The 24,874-nt window shown below is 43.1% G+C and overlaps 1 protein-coding gene across 9 annotated transcripts in view; it reads right to left on the bottom strand.

Annotated features, from left to right (window-relative positions):
* ANKS1B (ankyrin repeat and sterile alpha motif domain containing 1B) overlaps positions 1–24,874 on the bottom strand; it is a 1,095,863-nt gene that overhangs the window by 322,547 nt on the left and 748,442 nt on the right. For all 9 annotated transcript variants that reach the window (XM_019515011.1, XM_019515009.1, XM_019515010.1 and 6 more), the window contains one exon: positions 10,515–10,613. In XM_019515011.1, the coding sequence (XP_019370556.1) occupies positions 10,515–10,613 (99 nt within the window). The remainder of the gene's footprint in view (positions 1–10,514; positions 10,614–24,874) is intronic.

The raw sequence follows: 24,874 nt of genomic DNA, 5'->3' as shown, positions 1-24,874 counted from the left end.
GAAAAGACTGAGGGGGGATTTAATAGCAGCCTTCAACTACCTGAAGGGAGGTTTCAAAGAGGATGGAGCTAGACCGTTCTCAGTAGTGGCAGATGACAGAACAAGGAGCAATGGTCTCAGGTTGCAGCAAGGGAAGTTTAGGTTAGATATTAGGAAGAATTTTCACAGTAGGAGGATAAAAAACACTGGAACAGGTTGCCTAGAGAGGTGGAGGTTTTCAACACCCAGCTAGACAAAGCTTTGGCTGGAATTGTCTAGTTGGAGATGGTCCTGCTTTGAGTGGGGGGTTGGACTAGATGACCTCCTGAGGTCCCTTGCAACCTTTTTCTATGAATCTATGAAACTCTAGTCAATCTGATGCCCAGGAAAGCCAATGCACATCAAACATAGGGAATGATGAGCCAGGGAAGACGATTTCCAGTGGTTCTGACGTATTAATATTAAGGAAAAAATGTGTTCTGGTGCCAAGGTGAAGGCTCCAATGTATTGATGCTCCAAAGCTGATATGTCTGGCAATGCACTTAGAAATTTCAAAACCATATTGTTTATATCCTTTTATCTCCACAAGGCTGATCCATGTTATTTAAGACATCAGTGCACCTTACTTCTATGGTCCTAATTCAAGGACCATATCCAGCCTGGGAAGAGACTGGATCTGGCCCACAAAGGTCTGATGTGGCATATGGCAGCATGAATGGAAATAGGTGGCACAAGAATGAAGGCCCTAAGTCCCCTTCCTCCCCCTTCTCCCCAAGGGGGATACTGCTGCTTTGTGGGGGAGGTTTCAGCACAATTAGCAGCCAGGAGGTTAATGTAGCCCCTTACTGCACCTGCTCACTACCAGATTTACTATTGCTGAATCAGCAATGACAACCGGTGGCACTTGGCAATGTGTATGAGTGGCAGAGGCAGCTGCAGGAGCGTGGGGTATGAGGGAGTCTTTACACATGGCAGCTGTTGCATTAACCCCCTACCTCCTAGTGACACAAGCACTGCAGCACACAACAGTAGTATCTCCTACTGGTGGGGGAGGGGGATGCAAGGCTGGTGGCATGCCAGAGGACTGGTTCTTGGGGGATGGAGGTTGGTGGCTTGCAGCATCCTGCCATTGGAAAAAGTTACTAAGCCCTGCCCTAATCAGTCTGTATAGAACCCTTGCTCTGAAACAATTATGCACCTTGGTAGATATAAATACTACTTCTGTAGTAGTATGAGCCAGTTGCTCATTGCTACTGGGCAGTAGCATCAGTGGCACAGTTCGTGCCTACTGATGCTATGGTGATGTAGTGTCTCGTGTAGATGCGCCCACTGAGTTGGTGACTGTGCCTTAATAACGTGGGATAAGTTTAGAGTTGCGTCTTCAGAAATCTGATGGCAGAGGTTCTTTAAAATTGACTGTGGGAGAAAGGACCAAGAAAACACCCTCAATATCTATGTATGAGATAAAAATAGAGACAATCTTCACACCAATTCATGCCATAAAAAAAAGAGAAACATTAAAGATTAGTGAAATGAATCTATTTCAGTAACCATTTGGGTATAGCAATTATTCTCCATCCTAAAAAAATAATTGAAGGGCTGGTGATGAAGCACTGATATAAGTCATCACAGGTAGAGTACTCAGAAGAACCAATTTCTCCAAAATTGTGTAAGTAGACAAACAGCAGCTGCTTCAAACCGCAGACTTGAACTGGGAAAAACCAGCAACCAAAGAAACCCTAGATAAAAAGTATGGTACCAGTTGAGAGTGGATTAATTGGAAAAATGGAAGAGGGAGAGACCCAGAAAGAATTCAGTTAGCTGCCTGAGGTAAGACAGCGTCCTAGAATAAGAGGGAGCAGCAGTGGAAAAAAACCCTGGGGTATTACTCCTCTGGTGAGTTCTTTGCAGAATGCAACTAGGAAGGAATGACTGAGAAGGTTCTGAAGAGAAATGAATCCTCAGGTGAACAGAGCACAGAAAAGGGACTCATGCCCAATTATCCAAATTGCATAGTTCAAAAAACTAGGAGAAAGTGGAGTTCCAGCGCACCTAACTCGAGTGTTGATAACCTGCAATGGGGATCCTGTGCCAAGGGTAACCATTAAAGAGCACTATTTCCAAAGGACATTAGCAAACATAAATAAGAAAAACAACTTTATCTGAGAATGCATGTGACTTATTTATCATCTTATTGTTAGTTTTAGATATATAAAGTGCATTAGAAAATAGTATGCGTTTCTTAAAAGAAATATATACACCATTCCCAGTGTAGCCAATATAGTGAAATACAAAACCTTTTTAACATTTAAAATGTTTCTATACAGTGTATAATGGTGCTTTCCACCAATGAGGTCATTGACAATGGTGAGAAAACATCATTCTTCATCGCTGATATACATGGTTTTGGATATTAGCCCCAGATGAAATGTTTAGTGGTCATTCTAAAGTTTTTCATGTCAGTACAGTGCTGATTAAAGTACAGTAGCATAGTAAGGATGCATCCAGGGTAGGCGTTCCCAGGCAGCATCCTCAACATGCCTCAAAAACTTGATCCGAGTGGAGCATGTTTAAGAGTAAGAGAGCAGTTCCTTGTTCTAAGACAAACCACTACAAATTTCCTCTCTCAAGTATCACTACATTCTGTTCATAACAATGGATTTAAAAATCTCATGACTTCCCATTCCTCCAAATATTTTTTTGAGCCTTGTGACAGAGGGCCATCTTGAGGCCAGTCACAATATCAGTTCACTCACCTGTCTAGAGCAGTCTGCCAACTTGACTCACTGACCACACCTTGGTTGTAATTAAAGAGTTGTTCTTAGGTGGGAGGCTGCCCTTTTAATGCCCTGATACCAAGGGAGTAATTCATGGCTCCATACTATCCCTACACCATGTCCCATGCCTCACAGATGGCATCCAATTCCACTGTTACTCCCCCAGCCCCTTAGCTGGGCCACACTTGGCCTCTGGCCCAAACTTGGCCTCAGGTGTCTGTAGACGTGCCTTGGCCACATGCCCCCCAACTGGGGCCTCAAATCTTCCCCCTTACTGGGGCCTCAATGCTGCCCCTTCACTGGGGCCTCAACTCTGGCCAGCCTGTGCACAATCCTTCAGGCCCCCAAAGACCCTACTCTATGTGGCCTCCAGCTACCACTACTCTGGCAGGTCTATGCACAGTCCTTTGGGCCCCCACAGACCCTACTCTATGTGACCTCCAGCTCTCACTCTCCCCCCTCACTGGAGCCACTGGGCCTTATGTCCCTTGGGCCTCAGGTGTCAGTCAGTGTGTCTGGATCCCCAACTCAGCCTATGGTCCACTCAAGCCTCAGGTGTCTGTTGACATGCCTGGACCCTGCCTCAGGCCCCACTCAATGGGCCTGGGCCCTGTGCTTTTCTGTTGGGGTGTGCTCTCCTAGCCTTTCCCCTCCACAGGGTCAACCACAAGGCAGCAGGGCTGAGGCTTTCCAGCACCCCATACTCGCCTTTCACTAGGGAGGCACTGGTGTGGCTTTTCCTGAGGACTGCCTGTAACAGGGAACCCTAGCCCTGTCACCAGAAAACAGGTCGGCCACTTTAAGGCCAGAACTTTCTGGGCATAGAGTGCTGGTAAGGAGGGGGTTAAATGCTGAGCCTGGCTGGTATGTTAGCTGACTGGAAGGGGACTATAAAAGCCCTGGGCAGAGCAGCAGTAGGGCCCAGCAGCCAAAGGGGAAGGCGGGCATCCCAGAGCTCCATGAAGCAGCTTGGTGAGCAGTCCCAAGGCTGGAGGAGGGGAACTACAGAAGCTCCAGGAGAGATGGCAGCAACCCCAGAAGAAAGACTGTAGCCAATGGTGGGGAATCGAAGCACGAACCTTGTGTAAATGTACGCTGGCATGCTGCCTTCTTTAATCACATTTTTCGTGGCAGTTATTGTCCATGGACAAGACTGTTTATATTCCTTTTTGTTATTGAATAACACCGGTGGTTTGGGTGAGGCTATTTGGAGAAGGAGGAGGCCTCATTGGGACCCCATGACAGTGTGGGGACCTGGTACCAGTGTGGGTGCAGGAATTTGGGGTTCATTGACCCCAGCACCAGAGAAGATGCAGTGTTAGGGGTACATAGGCCCTGGCGCCAGTGTGGGTGCAGGTGCACTGACCCCAGCACCAGAGGGCACGATAAAAGGCCAGGGTGTTCTGGTGCACCTGAGGTGCAAATTCTTCTTTTTTTTTTTTTTGGACTGAGATGCTGTGAGTTCAAGGCCGTTCCCTGGTCTTGAACTTGCACCCCCCTGGCTGTGGGGCCAGTGGCTGGGCCTCTGGGACAGGCTCCAGATTGGAGCAGAAAAGAGGACCATGAGCCTCAAAACAATGAAAGGCTAGCGCCTCAGAGTCAAACCCGGTTTGATGGGTTTAGATGGGGAGGCCTAGCTAGAGAAAGACTGGGGTCAAGGCCTGTGGAGGCGAAAGACCCCAACATATGAAATACAATAGGCAGTCTCTCACTTACCAGAACATCTGCATAATAATTTCCATCAAGATGTGGCAGGAAAGTAGAGAGCAGGACATAAGAACCTTAAAGGGGACTCCAAGGGCGTCCCACGTAAGGCATGGATTAACAGGGAAGATGGCGCTGGGGAGGGCAGCCTGTTACACTGCCCCACCACAGGCAGCCCCACTACATCATTCTCCCCAGCGGGGTGTAATTTTAGGTCCTTCCCCAGGACCAATACAGGCCTACCTGTCTTGGTCTTACTCCTCCTTCACTGGGCTTCTGGATGTTCCTGTAGGGCTGCTCGCTCTGGGGCACTTTGTTGTGGTCTCATTCTCATACCCTTCCTCTCAGCCACAGGCCCCATCTCTCTCAGGCCCCCTTGCAGGATACCTTCCATCAGGAGGGTGGGCTTCATCTTCCTTCATTCCAGCCTGATTGCTAGCTGACCTCTTATCCTCTCTCAGCAGTGATGCCCTCTCCATCAAGGCGACTTTCAGCCTCTTCTAGGGTCTGGCTCCTCCTCTAGGCCAGTTGGGGGGCCAGTAGCTCTCTGCAGCCCTGGTCTGCCCCTTGCAGTGGGTGTCCATGCCCTTCAGCCTATTGGCTGTGGCCCCCTTGCATTGGCCAGTTAAGAGTCTGAGGATCTGTATAGGAGCAACTGACCTCTCTACTCAGCAGGGGCCCCTTGTGGGTCCCATCATAAAGCCATCCCACTGGGCTTGCCCAGAGCCCCAGAGATATTTCATCCAGCAGGCTTTTACTCCACTGGGCTCATCTGAATCCCTGGCCTCAGTCCCAGCCAGTTCTAATTAGGGGCTTGCCTAGCCCCTCAGTAGGCCCACACTCTCTAAACCCCTTCCCAAGGCTGGCCTAGCTCTCCTTAGGCCTGTACCTATTCCCTCAGAGCTTGAGGCCCCACTGGGCCCCTAGGAGCCTCCTCCTTCCCCATAGTTCTTACCCTGACCTCCAGATGTTCTGGAAGCAGCAGTATTCTGGCTGGGAGATGTTCACCCTTCAGCTCCCCATTTGCACTTGGTTGGCTCTACTCCTCAGGGCCTGCTCTTATTCTCAGGCTGCTCCACCCTGCTCCAAGCAGGGTGCCTCCTGGCTGTCATATGACCACCTGATTGGTTCTGCAGTCAGTTGTGGACTACCTCACAGCCTGCTCAGGCCCTTAAAGTGGCAAGCACCCAAAGGTGCACCACCACAAGCCCCTTCATGAGGTTTTTATCACTCATCAGATCAAATTAAACTGATTTCTCTTAACCACTGAGGTTGTGCATCAGTCTATTTTTGACTGTGGGTAACATTTTCAAAGGTGCTTAAATATTTTAGAAGCTGATTTAGGGACTCAAGGGCCTAAGTGTCATTGAAAGTCAATAGGGACTTAGGTTCTTAAACAGACTAAATCAATTTTGAAAATGGGGTTTAGCCTCTTATATCACTTAGGAACATGTAAAGTTTTCTCTATAATTCATTTCCTTCAACAATCATTTCTCTCATACACCATACTTAATTGGTTCCCTAGTGCTCCCAACCTCCTTAAAGTCATCCTATTCTAAATGGTGTTTCTTTAAATACTGCTGCATCTTCCCCTAAATTTGTATCAGTCTCCTTTTATTCATTAAGCAAATGAATTGCTTTTAAAAAATGTTTGCTAAAAATAACTAAACCAAAACTGATCAAACTTTGCTCTCAAACTGAGGCTAAGCATGGAATATTTTACTATCAACAAATTAATTTCACAAGTTGTTATAATCAAAACACTTTTTTAAACTTATCTACTGGTAGATATTGCTCTCATTTACATTTGTGTACATTTTGAATAGCTATTAATTTCAGTCACTTTTTTACATTCAGTATGAAACCAGAACTTGGGACATCATCTTCAACTCAACATAAAGATATGGTATTATGAAAGAAGTAATCTGATTTGCTGATTCCAATTGTCTCTCTGCTATAACTATATTTGTCTAGTCTCCTGACAAAGCTTCTACTCAGATAAATTATTATTAATGGGAAAATAACATAATGAAAATTTTGGGTCAACCCTGCTTTGTTATACTGGTATAAAGAGTGCAAGTGAGTAACTGAGTCAAAACTGTCTCTGTTTTTAAGGAAATACATTTTTTTTCCAATTCTGAAGTATTATGAATTTTAGGACACTGACTCCTAAATCTGTCAATGATACATGAAACACAGAAATGTCATTACACAACAGGGAGCCAGCATCTTTGAGTGACAGAGAATTGTTTTAACTTTCAACAGCTGGACATCTGCTACATTTCCAAACCCATTTCCACAAAAGTACAGATTGGAAAGGGTGAGGAAATTTGTTTTAAAAGTTGGTGTTTTAAAAGTGTAACTTAGGTTTGTTGCCTGTTTTATGCTCTAAGCTTATTCGATCTTCTCTGAAAAAGCAGTTTTGAAGAAGTGCCAAGACGCAAGAGTTTCTTAAAACTCTTTCCCCCACTCAAAGTTCTAGCTATGAAACAAACAATACAAATATAATCCACCACCATCCTTCAAGTTCTAAAAGAATTGTGATTATAAATTAGGGAATTTTAAAAAAAAAAGCCCTGAAAGAAAAGATTTTCCTTACCAAGACTCAAGTTCAGGTTTGGTATCTCAACACACTTAAATGTATGTATACTTATTCTGAAAGTATAATGAGCTAGACTCATCAACACACTAACAGATACAGGAGTCTTTCATGTTTCCCTGCAGGACACAAAAAGCTTTCAAATTTTCAGTGACCCATTGAAAATAATCCCGGATGGTTTATGCTAAATTAAAATTACAATATTAACAGGTTATGAGTTTTACAACTACTCTAGCAGCTGTTCAAAAGAACTAGGTTTTGCATAGGAAAGCTTGTACTGTTGCTATGTATGCTCATCTGTGTTGCTGACCCATTTAAAATAAGAGATGTAATGCACAACTTTTGTTTTTAACCATATTAATTTTGGTATGACATTTTTGCATTAAATATATGTAAAGGACTTGATATTTTTGGATTATATGTTGCTTCATCAAGCAAGATCTAAGTACCACCTTACTATTATTAAGTACCTATCCAAATTTAAGGCAGTATATGGGCAATTACATGGGCCAATCATGGCAATAGCCACCATTTTTGCAGTCTTCACAGTGCTCCCCTCCCCCCCTCAGGGGCCAGGGGCCCTGGCAGCCTTGCCTCCTCACTGTTGATTTTGGTGAGAGGGCTGCCTTTCACGTGGCCCCACCCCTTGCTGCTGACTGGGAGAGAGGGGTAGGGCCACATGAAAGGCAACCCTCTCAGCCAATCAGTGGCAGAGGGAACAGCCACCATTTTGGCTGCTTCCCTTCATGCCATCAGGTCACCCCACAGCTGGGTGCAAGGCTGGAACACAGAGGCCACTGGCTCTCACTGGGGAGCCAGCATTTTACTTTGGTAAATTTTTTTTTTCTTCCAATGATTCCATGCATAACTATGGAAAACACCAATTTGTGGTTTCCACAAAAATCACAAAATTGCAATTTGAGTAGATCCCTAGCTATTATATATCCACTAATTCTAGATGTTTAAGGTTAATTAACTCAAGCTTGAAAAATGTGGATACTTTCAGGAAGCTGCAAAACAATCTTGTTCTCAGAAACAACTGCATTCAAAGAGTTTGTTAGGTCTTAACTCTGCCATCTTTCAAGTTGAACAGTATCTTATACATAAAAATGACTCATCTGGAATATGTGTTGCCTTAATCATTTGTCTGTCTTTAGATCCCATACAGCAAGTGTCATTAAAAACAGGAATTTATATTATTCAATATTAATGCAAAATGTACATTTTTTAAAGTCATTTTGAAATACTAAACACATAATGTGAGTTAGCGTAAGAGTCTCATACACTTAGGTTCTAAATAATAAAAGAAAAAATAATAGTAATATTCATGTGGACACTTCTTACATACAGTTTCCAATTTAGTTTTCAGTCTGTCATCTCCATGAGCACTATTTTATTTAATACTCTCTAAAGCCATAACATATGCAAAATCCATTCACTAGTTTTATTAGTTATATGAAAAAATCCCTCCTTCATAAGGAAATAGAAACAAAATACATCATTAGGACAGAGCTAAGATTAAGATTCAAAACTCTGTTAATAAAATGCTGTAGGTAAAAACTTGCTACAAGCTCTAAAAAATCATAAGGTGTTTAAACACTTTAAACAGAAATTTAATTCAGCACTTTCCTCATCCTAAATTTATAAATGAGTAATCCAGTTATCTGGCCCATTTTACTTCATCTATACTTCCAATATGGCAATAGCATGTCACTTTTTTCCAGAGGCATAGAGAGCTATTTCAGCACCCAGGACAGGAGGAGAGGGAACTATGCTCCCCTCTTGGGGACAAAGGGAGGGAGACAGGGGGAAGGGGAGGGGGAGCAGAATCACAACTGGTCTTGCTCTCTGCACTTGGGTGGCAGGTGCTACAGCTCCTGCTGGAGCAGCGTGAAATTAGGCTGGTGCATCATCCTGGCTGGTGCAGACTCCACAGGGTTCACTCCTGGCCCCCTGTTCGTTCCCTCTCTTCACTCACCCCCAGATATGCTTCTAGGTGCAGGGCTGTGCCTCTGACAGCAAAGCCTCCCAAGTGGTCGCATTCCTTCTCTCCTATGGGGTTGCACCTGCCTGGCTTCTATGACCAGGCTGCTCTTGCTGTGGAAAAGACTCCTGGGTGGTGGGGAAGGGGGCCATAATGATGTCCCTTCCAAGTTGACAACCAGGGTTGGTGTCCTGCTTGCCCCCTGAGTTACTATTGCCATTTTCAATTATGCTGCATTACATACCAACTCTGACCAGCCACATGCCAGGGTGCACAAGGAGGTCATTCTTGCATTCATTTTCAGTATAATCCAGATAATTTTATCCTTCATAGTAGTCCAAAGACCACACCCTTCCTTATCCAGCCAACCCCACTCCACTTTAATTTTCCAGTTTGTATAATGAAGGCAAATTGTCTGCTCAAATTTCCTATAGGTGCCGTCAACCAATTGATCTCTTCTTACTATCATTGTTCTACACATGCAGTCAACACACTCCAGAATATGCTATGCACCTTACACTCATCTTTATTACTCAGCTATTTTCTTCCAGAGAGATATATGCCTATGGGCCCTTATTGGAAGCCTTCTTGGTATCATGCTGGACACAATTGCCATGTTTGTTTTGTCCTCGTTCCCTCTCACTTGATGGCTTCTCAACTCGTATAAAAATCTTTGGAGCCAAGTTATGTCCTATGCCTCTCTTGTCCAACTGGTCAGAACTGCTTGTGGTAAAGTCAACAGGAGGCAGGTATCAGCAAGCAGCTAGTCACAGACATATTTTGGCATTCTATCATATGGCTTGAATCCCAAAGATATAAGAATCTTATCTCGGTATGCCTGATGCACATTGGGTGCATCTACATAAGATGTTTATTGCACAGTAGCCTAATAATGCTGCACAGTAGCATGCAGATCAAAAACCGTGATGTATGCACAAGTTTATTTGCAGTGGTGACACTATACAGTCTATAACACACTGGCAATCCTTCTGGATCATGGTGTATGCATGAGGTCACCAGAACCTGTTATGCATATGCCTAGGCATGAGTATGGAGGAATGGAGGCTGCCCAGACCTCCCATTCCACGTTTACATCATTGAGACAGAATCCAAAGGCCAGACCAAGTCTGGATGTTTGGTGCCTCAGTGGCTGTAGTTATATGCATGTCCAGGAAGTATCTTTTTTTTTTTTTTTATATTCAGTTCTAAAATAATTACCAGTAGAAATATGGAACTTGAACCTCTTCTATACTTTTTACTTCATGTGGTCATTCACATGTATGCAAAGTGAATTCAACCTGGATATAATTTATTTCACCAAACCAGAATGGTAGCATTTCATATACATTTTACACCGGTATAAATGTCACAAAAAGCTGTGGAAGATTAAGTCCTCTTATTTTAAGAAGTTATTATTATTTTAAATAAAAGCTCTTGGCAATATATTTGGATAATAAAAAAGAGGCTTTACCTTTGGAAGGAGCTGGATTGCCTGCAGAATTCTTTGTCTGTGCCCAGAGTTAAGTATTCCTATTTCCAACAGATCCTGATCCTCCATTACATTGCTTCCCTGAAAAAAAAAAAAGATAGTATAAACCTTTTTACTGCATTTAAAATAGAATGTTCTGCTTAGCTGAACCATGGACAATCACTAGATTGGTGGCAGCACTACAAATGGATAGACTGTAGTTGCCATTAAAAATAGAGTCCATATATGAAATTTTCCCCTTTCATTTGATGAGAAGAGGGACCTAGGTAGAAAATTGAACAGAATGCATTTGTTTTCCAAGCCACCTTTTGCTGACTTTTTTTTTTCCAAGATGGAATTAAAAAACCATAACACATAATAGGATCAACACAACAGATTCAGTTAGAATTATTGAGCAATTTGCTAGTAAAAATACCTTTCCTTTGAAATTAATTCAACTCTACACCACAGCATATATGGCGATCAACACACATGCTTATTAAGAATATACGTTATAAAGTGAGAAAACATCATTATCAGGATCAGGGCTGGTATTACGGGGATGCTGAGCATGTAGTACCCCAGTTATATGTCATCTCCCTACCTAATGCATTCTAGGGCAGGTCAAGAACCTCCAGAGTACAGGCAACAGAAAGAGGCTGGGTACTCAAGGAATCCAGCAGCTAAAAAGACAAATCCTCATGCTTCAAGACCCTATTCTTGGAAATGGGCTGCTGAAGGAGAGCAGCTACATACGTAAGTGTTTACTAAGGACCTTGAGTTCTTTAGAGGTGAACCACAGAGTATGCTTAGAGGAAAGGCAATAAATGGACACATTTCTGCCAGGCTGATATTTGCTGGACATCAGTTTGATCATTTAATGGTTGAGAACCAGAATGGATTGCATTGGGTATGGGAAATCAAAGGAAGAAGACTGGAAGCTCAAGCACTGAGTTGCACCCAGAGAATCAATTAAGATGTGTTGCGTTGGGTTGCCAACTTGGCATTTTTCTTTTAGGCAGGCATTGTTCTAGAAAAATCCTGGCTTCCATGGTAACAACATTTAGCCATTACGGTTGTGAAGAAAACCATCAAAATATGAAGTACTTTTATGATCCCTTGCCTAAATTGTAATCCCTGGTTATACTAATCAAGAATACAAGACTTGTTATTGTTTGCATTCTTCTAATGCATCACTATCCATGTAGAGACCTCAAAACATATTCCATCCCTCCATTATCTTACAATCTAAAACTCAGATTCGGTAAAGTACTTAAGCCCTACTGAAGTTGATAGGATTTGTTTACATGCTTAATGATGAAGCACATACTGAAGTGCTTTACTGAACCAGGGTCTAAGAAAAGCCAGTAATGGTTTAAGCCTATACAGTGAAAAATTCTCAACCCAACAGTTGTGGGACATAACAAAATCTTCCTCCATTAAACACAACCCAGTAATAACTGCCTCATCCTTTTTAGCTACTAAATCTTTACCCTTCCCAAATGTGCTGGACAATTTACAGAAATGTGCCATGGGACTCTCATATATCATTTTGAAGTACCTTGTACCATAGATTGTAAAATCCAGGAGTAGCCATTTTAAGGAAATCATGGAAGCTTTAAATAAATATTATATTGCACAGCATAGTATTATGCTTTAAGACCACACAACTACATGTCAAGTCCTGGAAAAAATCTTTAGTGTACAAAATCTTTTTTCCATTTCTTTCATGTACTCAACTGTCTTAAAACTGTTTCTATATCTTCGAGGCAAGGACTGGGAGAAATCTATATATTGAGCCAGACCTGCAGATGGTGTAAACAGGTATAACAAATGGAGACAGGCCAATTTGGGCCATATGAGGATTGATTCCTCATTTGAATTATACATATAAATGTGATTTAAATAAAATCTAGCTTCTGCCTTATCTTGTTTATGAACTATTTCTACCACCCCCCTTAATCTAGCAGTTTGTCAGATTTTTTCCTTGATTTTTTTTCATCATGTATTTATATGCTGCCACAGCAGAACTCATCATTGAGTTACTGAGCATTATTTACTAGTACAAGTAACCTTGGCATCCCACTTCAAATCCTGATACACTTAAAGCCCAATTCTGTAGACACTTATGCATGTGAGAAATCACATCTATCTGCAGGATCAAGTCCTTGCCACATAGCAGAGAAAGTATATTTATTTCTTATGACTGCTTTTCCTTTGCATATTGGCTTGCTCAGAATTTTTCACATTAAATTTTAAATAGATATTACATTTAAAAAGCTGTACATTAAAATGTTAAGCTTGCAATATCATGCAATCAAAAATTAAGAAATGCCATAATTTATGCTGCCCAAGTGTGCCCAGTTATAGAAGTGTAGGACATGATTTCTTAGTGTGCTTAGGCCAGTGGTTCTCAACCTTTTTACATTCAAGGCACCACTCAATAGACTCAAGGCACCCCAGGAAAATAAGCCAGCTCTTAGTTTTTACTCATTAAAAACAAACAAACAAAACCCTACAGAAAACTAGAGCACTTTTGTTCCAAAGAACTCAGAAAGACCATGATAGGTCAGAACATTTTTAACACTATGAATTTCTGTTTGAAATCTCTGAGTTTACCTTGTGAATCATGTTTGCACAACTAACAATACTAACATTGTGCAAAATAACCTTGAAAGGATCTCAAAGCACACCAGGGTGCCCTGGCACTGGTTGAGAATCACTAGCTTAGGCTTTGTAGCACTTCGTATGTTTGAAAAGAGCATTCACTGATGTGGCCTGCAGGCAAGGCCTTACGAAGAGAGACTGAGGGACCTAGATCTCTTCAGCTTTCACAAGAGAAGACTGAGAGGTGATCTTGTGGCTTTCTATAAATTCATCAGGGGAGGGCAGCAGGGAATAGGAGATGCTCTATTAACTAGAGCACCCCCTGGAATAACTAGGAATAATGGCCACAAATTGATGGAGAGCAGATTTCGGTTGGACATTAGAAAGAACTTCTTCACAGTAAGGGTTGCCAGAATCTGGAATGGGCTTCCAAGGGAGGTGGTGCTTCCCCCTGTCTTGGGGGTCTTCAAGAAGAGACTGGACAAGCACCTGGCTGGGGTCATCTGACCCCAGCACTCTTTCCCGCCCAGGGCAGGGGGTCAGACTCAATGACCTACTGAGGTTCCTTCTGACCCTAAAAATCTATGAATCTATGTATGGAGCAGTTGGTGCTCATCTCCTTCTGCAGATCAGACCTGGCATTGGTTGGCTAGGAAGTGAGAAACACAATAAATACCAGTATAAAATTTTAATGTATATAACTTCCAACATATCACATAGAAACTCTTTGGAAGATAATGGGATTGAAGTCAGTTTTCCAGAGTGATATTCAACTGTTTTCCCTGTGAGGCTGTCTGTCTTCTTCCCTGAGTCCTCTGCCAATTTCCAGCTTCTGCAATGAGGCAGGGGTTTTACAGCAACAACTTTATTTACAACAGAAACATGATACCTTCCCAGAGCAGGCAGAAGTGCTGAAGAAAATATACTTTGTGATCATACAGTTCTGTATCATAACAAACATGCATAGAGAGGTTAATTTTAGGTTGCACTTTCCATCTTCGTTCTAGCTTTTCCTTAGTTCTGAACACTTGATTTTGCCATATCAATACCCTATTAACATAGATTTTGGAGGAATGGTATTTATCAAGTTTCTAAAAAGACAAAATACATTTTAAAATAGAAAAAATGCCAAAAGCTTAATCCTGTGGAACCATAGTGATATCCCAATGTGGGTCAGCAGCATCAAAAAGCCCTTTATATTCATCACACTATCCTTTCCATGCAATGTTGTGGAGGAACCTGGTAGTAGTAGAAAGCTGTTATCTTCTGTGAGGCCCACTGACTAGAGGGGGATGGAGGTATAAACTTGGATTTCACAACTATTTGTAAACAGGACATTTGAGAAAAATTGTGCCTGTGACTCACTCCCACTACTTCTATCCTTACCCTTTCATGACATCTGTATTTCTATGCTGTTTATCCTCCCATCCCTCACTTGCACCCCTTTTCACATTTTTGCTCCTAGCTCCACAATTTCTGGCCACTTTGATCCTGCCCTGGTCCCTCCCACCCAAGTTCCTGTTCCTATCTCCCTTCCTTTGCATCATCACTCCATGCAATTCCTTACTCTGCTGCATTTAGGTTGGGTGCAAGCCTCGCCCTCTCCTGCATTGCCTCAGTGCTAATAAACTAAGCACTGAACGGACAAGAAAGATGGTCTCTGTTTTGTTCTCCCCTGCTGAAACCAATATCACAGTATCCCTTTCCCGCCACCCTCCCTCTACAACCAGGAAGGGCAATTTCAGAAAAAGTCCTGTTCTTGATACAGAATACTGAGGTCCTCTACAGAAATGGTGTGCACATTTGGGTCAGCACATATACATTGTGAAAAGATGCAGCATGATCAGACAGAATTTGAAAACCAAACTCTAACGCATCTCTGCTCAAATACAGGTTTGTTACTCCAAACTTGGGTCACTGTTTAGAGAAGGCAAAGGACTTACTTCTAGTACTAGCACCTCTTGCATCCTCTGACCACTTGCAAAGACTGACAGGTTTTTGAGACCAAAAAGGATCATTATATCAGCAAAATATCTGTAGATCACAGGCCATTAAATTTCATGCAGATATCCCTATACTGAGCCTGCTGGCTTGTGTTTGGCTAAAGCTTATCCTCTAGAAAAGCATCCAGTTTTGATTTGATAACAAAATGAGCTATGCAACTGAAAACAGGAACTTTTAATGGTAAATGTTAGGAAATCTTAACTATGGGATCATTATCTATACTACCTATAATGAAAATATCAAAAATTTTATAAAACTATAGGTTTCTTAACCCTGTTCTATAGTCTGTAGCAAATTATTTCAGCTTTGAAACAAAGCAGAAATAATCTATTAAAACAGTTTCCAGTAGATCAGACTTATATCTCAATAAAGGGAACACACATTTTTGCTGAAATTGTGTGTTTAGGTATAGATGTGGAACCCTATTGCCTTCAGTGAGTTTACACATGAATTGCAGAACAAAACTGGAAGACAAAGGGATAACTTTATATGTGAATTTGTTAACAATTCTGGTTATGATGCATAGGCAGGAAAAGAATGCAGTCGATGCTCCCAAATCCTTTTTGGTTCTGTATAGCTCTCAATAGTAGCAAATTTTTCTACTGATGTAAGCAAATATAACTGAATATACACAAGAAATATTTGCCGAGTAAGAAGGTACTGATTTTACCCAAAAATTGGACTTATAAGAAAGGACATGTGTTTTGTGTTTTTTTTCATACAGAGGGATAGGAAAAATAATAATAAATTAACCCCCAGAAATTTCCTAAAACCTTCCGATACAGTTCCTGTAAATAAGTTATAAACAGAGTATAGAGATTTTACTGCCATTCACTTGAGATCACCCATGTACATTATTTATAGTATTCCCTACCCATGTTTTCAGAATATATGCTAATAAAACCTTGATATCAATTCTCCTATTATAGATATGGATGTCTAAGACCCCCTCTACATGTTACATTTATGCTGCAATTAATATGTTAAGCACAGAGTAAATGGCAAGAGTGGTACATATGCACCCAATTTAAGCCACTATAAAATGGCAAACCACCCACAAAAATGTTTGCGACAGGGGACCATCTCAGGACCAGTTACAATGTCAGCCTGCCTACCTGTCTAGGGTAGTCTGCCCACCTGACTCTTCTGCCACACCTTTGTTGTAAAAGAGAAGTTGTTTCTAGGTGAGAGGCTGCCCATTTAATGCCCTGATGTCAAGGGTGTAATACATGACTCCCACATCCACTTTACCAAGTCCCATGCCTCACAGATGGCATCCAAAAATTACTTCCAACTCCCCCGGCCCCATTGCTAGGCCACACTTGGCCTCTGATCCAAACTTGTCTCAGGGGTCCATAGGCTTGCCTTGGCCACATGCCCCCAAACTGGGGCCTCTACTCCACTGGGGCCTCAACTCTGGCCCCTCAATGGGGTCTCAACTCTGGCTGGCTTATGCACAGTCCTTTAGGCCCCAAAAGACCCTATTCTATGCAACCTCCAGCTCTCATTCTGCCCCCCCCATTGGGGCCACTATTCTGTCCCCTCGCTGGGGCTTCTGGGGCTTACAACCCTTGGGCCTCGGGTGTCTGTCAATGTGCCTGGACCCTGCCTCAGGCCCCACTCTGTGGGCCTTGGCCCTGTGCTTTTCTGTTGGGGTGTGCTCCCCAAGCTTTTCCCCTGCACAGACTTACCCACAAGGCAGCAGGGACTGAGGCTTTCCAGCACCCCATACTGACCTTTCACTAGGGAGGCACAGGTGTGGCATTTCCTGGAGACTGCCCTGCCACAGGTAGCCCCACCACACCATCTAACCCCAGCAGGGTGTAGTTTTAGGTCATTCCTTAGGGCCAGGAACCTCCTCCATCCCCATAGTTCCTACCCTGACCTCCAGGTGTTCTGGGAGAAGCAGTACCCAGGCCAGGAGATGTTCACCCCTGGGCTCCCCAGTTGCAACTTTTCTGGCTCCACTCCCTGGGCCTGGTCTTATACTCAAGCAGCCAAGCCCTCCTCCAATCAGGTGGCCTCCTCGTTGCCATTTGACCCCCTGATTGGCTCTGCTATCACCTGCAGGATGCTCTGCTGCCTGCTCAAGCCCTCAAAGTGGCAGGAACCAAAGGTACCCTGCCACAATATTTTATATATAAGGCAGAACATTGTTATATCTGGTTTGTATGGTGCCTTAAATTTAATGTGCGGCTGAGGCTGCAAGTTGGGGGGTTAGAGGTGGTTTGGGGTTGGGTCTGACAATCATTTGATTGTTGGGGCTAGAGCTGACAATCAGCTGTTTGTCAGCCCAGCCCCAGTCTGCACTTGTGAAGTTCAAGTCTCCTGATTTGTTAGCCCTAGCCTGGATATCCCTGAGTCCAATCTGAGACTTGAAGCTGTCAGAGCCAGTGCTAACAATCAGCTGATTGTCAAACCCATGCTTGGCAGCTCTGCCTGGGCTGTTGTGAATGAAGGATTAGAGGCTCTCATTGGGGTTTAAAGTCCCCAGCAGGGGAAGTTCTTTGGCTCCCCTCCATGGGGCACCTCTGATCCCCTGCACCTGGCAGCCCAGCCAGTGGTGCTGGGCATGAGTTTTTGAGAATTAGCTGATTTTCAGCCTTGGCCCTAGACTACACTGGGGTTGTTTCAAGTCTGGACTGGGGCCAGTTTGAGACCAAGGTGGTCCTAGGGCTGGAGCTAGCAATCAGATGATTATCAGTCCCAGTCCAACTTGCTGATGCGGGGGGAGCCCAGGATTTATGAAGAGTAGTAATGGTGCAATTTGGATTAGATCCCTGATCACAAAATTGTGCCTCCTTCTATACATGTGAAGCATGGTTGTTGGGATCAGCGATAAGATCCCATTAGAGCATTAAGTAAATGTGTGCCAGGGGATTAACATATGTGTGCTCTGTTAAGATAAAAAACACTTTAAATAATTCAGCAGAGTCACAATGGAAGCAGTATTTCTACCTCTAGTGGCCTATATTTTATACATTAAACCCGATGTGTTCAACCCTTGGCTTGTGGGCTAGATTTGGTTCCTGGTGCCTTTACAGTTTGGCCTTGCAATTTTTGTGCCCGATCCAATGCACACAATGATGTAGGGCTCAATTCTTGCAACTGGGGCTTGTGGGGGTGGTGCAGGGTTGGGCAGAGGCAGCGTGGACCCCCAAAGTTAAATCCCAGTGTGCAAGGGGGATGTAGAATCCCAGGGCCCCAATCCTCATGTATGGGGACTGGCCAGGTTGGCATAGTGTGGATCCAGGTATGCAGGCCCAATCCAGAGGCATGGGGCCTGATCCAGACTATGGACTGGTTCTGCACCACTTATTTGGCCTATAGGGCTGAAAAATTAAGCCCAGCTTCATTAAACAGTTCAAAGGCATTCTAAAATCCAATCCCAGAAAAAATATTTATAGGAGTTGAAGACAATATTCTTTCATTTTAAACACAAAGCAATCATTTCAAGCTTCCTTTAAAAAAGAAACAAAAGAATGTGGACCTTTCAACTTACAGGAACAAAAGCCACGTGAAGATTTGTCCCTAAAAACTTTGAAACATGATAACATGTATGAGTTTGTGGTTCTCACTGCCATTCCATTTACACACACATCCTTTTATCTTCCCTCACATTTCCTTTGCTAGAGACATTTTAATGAAAGATTCCTTATGTCTGCTTCTGTCTCATTAGCTGAAATAAAAATGGCAGAGAAATTTTTAAAACAGCAGTCAGAGGAATCATTAGACTCATCTGAATATTGAATCAGTGAAGCTGGAATGGGCCGGTGGGAGTAGACCACCTACAGATGTTTTTGGTCTTAATCTTGCTCTTTACCTCTGTTAAAAGACTTACCATCTGATAAATGTCTTTTAAAAAGTCTTCATTGCAATCAAAGCTCTAAAAAAGAAACCCTGAAGCATAATAAATGCATATGCATCATTTCTTGAAAAAGTGAGCAGAAACAATGAAGGAGAAGAGAAAGAACAAATGAAAGTAAAAAACTGGGCTTTAGAGAAAGATAACATGGCTTCATAGAAAATTAGGGATTATAGAAAATAAGGGAGGAATAAAACCTAAGACTATTAGAAGTGAAAAAGAAACATAAGAGTTTGATTGTCATTGACCAAAATGTGCTGAGCCAGATTCTCTGCTATGTACAACTTGTGTAGCACGTGAAGAAAATGGAGGATGTAACTAAAGTTAAGTAATAAAGTCTATCAGCTAGCTTGGTATTGCTGTAGTGCTCTGATTTTTTGGCTGTTCTCCTGTCTCTACTTCCTGTGGCCAGATCTGCAGGAAAGCAGGCATAGTAGCCAGCTGTAGCTGCTGTGGACTCCTGCACACCCAAGTAAACCTGGGTAGGGCCTTGCAGTCGGCTCCCCTCCCTCCCCCCACCAGTACTTCTAGAGTTGTGTAGAGTGAACAAAGCAGGGCAGAGACTCTGTGACATTATTTCAACTACACAAAATTTCAAGGAAAAATTCTAGCAAGAAAATTTGTGACAACAACGGTGACATTTTGCAAACGTAACTTTAAGTATAAATCCTTCAGACGAAAGCCTATATTGGGAGAGAAGGCAGACTATTTGCTAGGATCCTGATATTATGTTACAATTTCTAGCAGCTATCAATGCTACAGATTCAAATACTATTAGGCAAGTATGTTCTTCTTGACTGTCCAGTGCCTGGGAAAACACTAAGACAGGTCACAAAATGATTGGAGACACGTTGAATAATCAAGACTCTCCTCTTCAACACTGCCTAAATTCTGTATTATGGAGTGATAGTTTTCCCAAAAGTCAGAAAAAGAATATTCCTCAGAGGTTTGGAAGAGGTAGGTGGAGAAATACAGTTTTCAGTCATGAAAACTGGTTCTCGTTAATGTGAAAATTTCAGGCAATGTGTCATACATATCACTTCCAAATGAGAACTGGCAAACAACCGGAAATTTGCTTGCTTCAATGTGGGTGAAAAAAGGCTTGCATTTCCCTAGTGTTGCTGCTATTAACATACACCAAGTTCTATAAAAAATAATTATTGAATGAAATGCTTGACCTGTACTCGAAGGTCCTAAGGATGGATCAGATCCCTCGGGCTACAGTAGAAATTTCTTTTACACCCAGAAACCTAATTGAACTACATTAGAATAAACCCAGCACAACTACGAAATGTTGCCTTAGGGAATAAAGACTCAGCATGCATAAAATGTACTGGGAAAAATGGCTTTACCATGTTATGCAATAACCATTTTATTATGAGAAATGCATTTTAATGTTTGTGGTCATGAATTAGATTATTATTAGATTATTTTTAATGATTTATATACATCAATAATCATTATTTGAATTTTAAGGACATTTTTACCTATATACTACAGTAGTGCAAAGCAGCCAGTGTGTACTGATCAGTTAAATTGAATTATACTGCTTTGAACAAATCAATTTAGTCAAAGTTTACTACCAGCAAGCAAATCTGGCCCTTAAATTACAATTAACTTATTTATATAAAGGGTTTTGTTAGTGAGGTCAAGATTATATGAAATGGAGGGTGAAGAAAGCTATAGGCATATGGCATATTCATAACACTTTCCTGGTGCTTCAGACACTGTGGCTGAGAATCAAATCTCTATCCATCATCTCTCACTCCATATGTACCAAACCTAGAAATAGGACAGCGAGGCTGCCCTGAGGGTGGATCCTTGCTGCTGCTGTTTTGATCTCTGTCTCCCACTTCTTCAAGAGCAGCAGTAAGGGGCTCCTTCAAGGCAGTTTAAAATTTTCCATTTTAGTGTATGAGGAATGAGAGCAGATGGGTTGGGGTACGCTTCTCTGTGGTAACCTCAGGAGTGCTGTGTAAACATTATAGACAAGCCCATGGTGTCCCAATATCTCTGTGCTTTAAAGGTTCCCATCTGGTTCTCACTCATTTCTCCAAGCAGTATTATCTCAGTGCAGATGAAGCAGACAGGACATCAGGAGTCTGTCAAGTACTGATATCTAAGATAGCCTGTAACCAAGGAAACTTTAAAGAACAGGGACAATTTAGTCAGTCAGAACTGATGACACTTGTATTCAAGCCTTCTCTACATTACACAATTCTGCTAGCATAGATGTGTTAGTTAGAGATATGAAACTGTCACACCCCATAGCTAATATAGTTACACTGGCAAAACCGCCAGTGGGAACATAGCTCCATGACAAAGCTTCTGCTACTGGGGGAGCTGTGCAACTGGTGGCAGAAAAAGCTTCTGCCAGAAGAGCTGTGTCCACACCAGAGGACTTTGCAACCATAACTATGCTACTGGCAGCCTCATAGGCCCCTGACAGACATTATATTAAGATATGGGGTAGTGACAGATGCATAGCTCCCCACTGTAACTCATGGCACTTCCCAGGAAGTGCCATGAGTTACGATGATCCTCCTAACCCAACAGACATTCAGTGTTGAGTCCACGGGGTTGGGAGATTGAGCTCCAGTTTGGAGTGGCTGCATTTTTGCAGCCTCCCTCGCCCTCGATGGGGGGACTCCAGTCTATCTGTCCCACACTCCAGCACAGGCTGGGCAAGCCCCAAATGGAACTCCTCCCCCTACATTCTCCCCCTCCTATTCTGAAGACAGTATGGGGGGCAGGGCTGGGCTGCTTCAGACTATCCCTGCTCCCAGTGTGCACTGACACAAGTTAATGAAGGCACTCCATTTTGAAGCACCTTCCTCTGACCCCTCATCTAATGAGGGTTCAGATTGTTGCATGATCAGGGACTTTTAAAGCACTCTGAAGCCATGTATTTCTGTCAGGGCATGGCTGTAGAGCACTTCAGGGGGTCGATCATGCAACAAAACATCACTTGAGGCAGTGCACATGCTTAACTAATTAATCATGTCTTAAATAGGGACCCAGAAACATGTTCATTCAATTCAAGGCATGATAAAGCAGGGAATAAGCCACAAAGGTATTACACAAAATATAAGAAATGAGAGCAGATGGGTTGGGATGTGCTTCTCTGTGGCAACCTCAGGAGTCTATGTAAACAATATAGATAAAATATGTTTAATAACTTCGTAGCTGGTTCCCATCAGACTTTAAACTGAATGTATGACCTGCATTCCCAGCCTCTAGAGCATATTGTAGCCCTTCAAAACTCCAGTATGCTCCTGAAACTGGGAGTGTTGCTTAGTACACTTGTGTGAAGCAGATAGTATTCGCTTTGGATTCAGATTTGGCCAAGTTAGGGGGACAGCGATTTGATTCAGTGATTCGAAGCACTGTCCCCATTTGAGTCAGCTGAATCTGATTCATAGATTCAGCTGCTGATGAATCTCCAAATCACCCAGGCCCATCCCCCACTCACCCTCCCAGCTCGGCAATTGCTGCCCTGCCTGCCCCAGCTCCCAGCACTTGGATAAAGAAAAGCCCCGACTCACTGGGTGCTGCTGGACATGAGGCAATCCCCACTGCCCCCCATGGTCCCCTACCACCTACTCTAGCCCCACTCCCCTACCCCCTACTTACCGGCATGGAGTTTGGCTCCAGCTCCCTACTGCAGAAGGTGAGGACTGCCCGAATCATTGAAGCTCTATGAATCTTTTCTGAAGATTCAGAGAGCTTTGAATCAATTTGGACCTTTTTATTGGTCCCCTGATTTGATTTGGTGGCTGACTCTCCAAATCCAAATCGGGCTGAATCTCCTCTAAATCAAATCGGCACCCAAAGCTTCACACAGGCCTATAGCTGACCAGGACTCCCATCTGTGGGAGCACATCAAGGGCTCCCCTGTGCTCTCCTAACTGGGAGCCCTGATCAGCTGACTGGGGCTCCCAGCCATGGAGTGCACAGAAGCCAAGTTTGATATTTGCTGGTGCAGGGGGAGCACAGGATCCTGGGCTCTACCTGTGCTAGCAATATGGTGTAATATGGCATGTGTGGCATGGCAGGAGGTGTGATTGTGGGATCATGCATCAGATCCAAACATGCCTTTCATTTAATAGCTGTCACAGTTATAATAATTGTAAAATGAATAATAATAATAGAGATAATTGTAAAATAAGTTATTAACAAATCGTGTATCTAATTAAAACCTAGTATCTTCAAAGGTATATTATGCACATTATTTCACTTAGTTTTGACTATACAGAAATTTGGAAGTCTATACTATTTCATTATTCAGATAATTTGAGATGAATACTTGATGACTTTCATGCCAAAATTCCTAAAGGAACTATTTTTAAATCTATGTAAATTAACAAACAATCTTGTAAACTTTTCCAGAAAAAAAAGTTTTTACTTCAAAATCAAGGGCTGTATATTGGGGGAATGGGGGAGACAGGTGGGGAACCATACACTGTATTCTCTATACATAGTAAAGAAGTACATTTCCTTTAAGTGCAATATGGATCTAAGCCTTAGGCACAGAGCTGAGATCAATGATCCCTCCAATGTATGTATAACTCAACTCATATAATTGTTAATGGGCACATCTACACGTGCTCTTTACTGTAGTTGGCTAATTAGCTCTGCAGTAAAAAGTCACAGTCTACACATGCTCTCCTATTAGGGTGCAGGAAATTAACTAACTTCACCATAGGATAGTACTGCCCAAGACAAGTACTATCCTATGGTGGAGTAGTTACGTAGGCTGAAATGCATATGTAGACTGTGACTGAAGCTGGCTGGGGCACAAGGGCACTACACTGCAGGGGCTGCCTCCTGGCTAGCCCCACAATGTAGCACCCTTGTGTCCCAGCCAGTCCCATCACTGCCTGATGCTGCCACCTGGAGCCTGGGGCTCACCCCTGGGCCCCCTGCTATTGCTCAGCTGCTCCAGGGCACGGTATTTTCATACACACCTCGCACCACCCTGGCTTGATTTGCTGTGGTCCCGGACATGTGAAGATGCTCTGCCTGGGAGCAGCTGACTCCAGTGCATTTTAAATTGGAGTTTATCATGGCAAATTAACTGCTCATGTAGATGCACCCAATATGTACAAGCCTTAAACTAGCTATATCAAAGTTGTTCTTCCTTGCCCTGCTATTGTTTCCATCCTAACTTGTTGTATCAAGTTTAAAATGAAGGTTCTGGTAATGCATTGTGATCTGTGCAGTTGCAAGTTTACTGAGATCATAATGCAAAATCAAATCCCCAACTTTAAAAAGCAAACTTGCTAAATGGGTACTTTGCGTCAGTTTTTCACCAGTCCCATGGGATGGCCCTGCCCACTATGGGTCAGGGAGGCCCTGGTGAGTGAGATTCCTTGTCCTCCATCGAAGCTGACCTCATGAAGGAACACCTTGACAGGCTGGATACCTTCAAGTCAGCTGGCCCTGATGGTTACACCCAAGGGTACTTGGGGAGCTGGCGAGCATCATAGCTCAGCCCCTGGCACAGATCTTTGAGAGCTCTTGTCACTCTGAAGTGCTCAATGATTGGAAGAGAGCCAATGTGGTGCTTATCTTCAAGAAAGGGAGGAAAGTAGAACCCGCAAACTACAGGCCCATCAGCCTGACCTCGATCCTGGGGAAGGTCTTGGAAAAGATTATCAAGGAGGCCACCCTTAACAGACTAGCTGAAGGCAATATCCTGAGGGATACCCAGCATGGGTTTGTTGTGGGTAGGTGTTGCTTGACCAATCTCATTTCCTTTTATGACCAGGTGACTTATCACCTGGACAAGGGGGAAGAGATCGACGTTGTATATCTTGACTTTAAAAAAAGCCTTGAACCTGGTATCCCATGATCACCTCTTGGCTAAACTGGCTAACTGTGGCCT

The sequence above is a fragment of the Gavialis gangeticus genome, unplaced genomic scaffold, assembly GCF_001723915.1.
Source record: "Gavialis gangeticus isolate Ggan-Ray unplaced genomic scaffold, GavGan_comp1, whole genome shotgun sequence".
In the NCBI taxonomy this organism is placed as follows: domain Eukaryota; kingdom Metazoa; phylum Chordata; order Crocodylia; family Gavialidae; genus Gavialis; species Gavialis gangeticus.
This window is presented reverse-complemented; position numbering and strand designations above follow the sequence as displayed.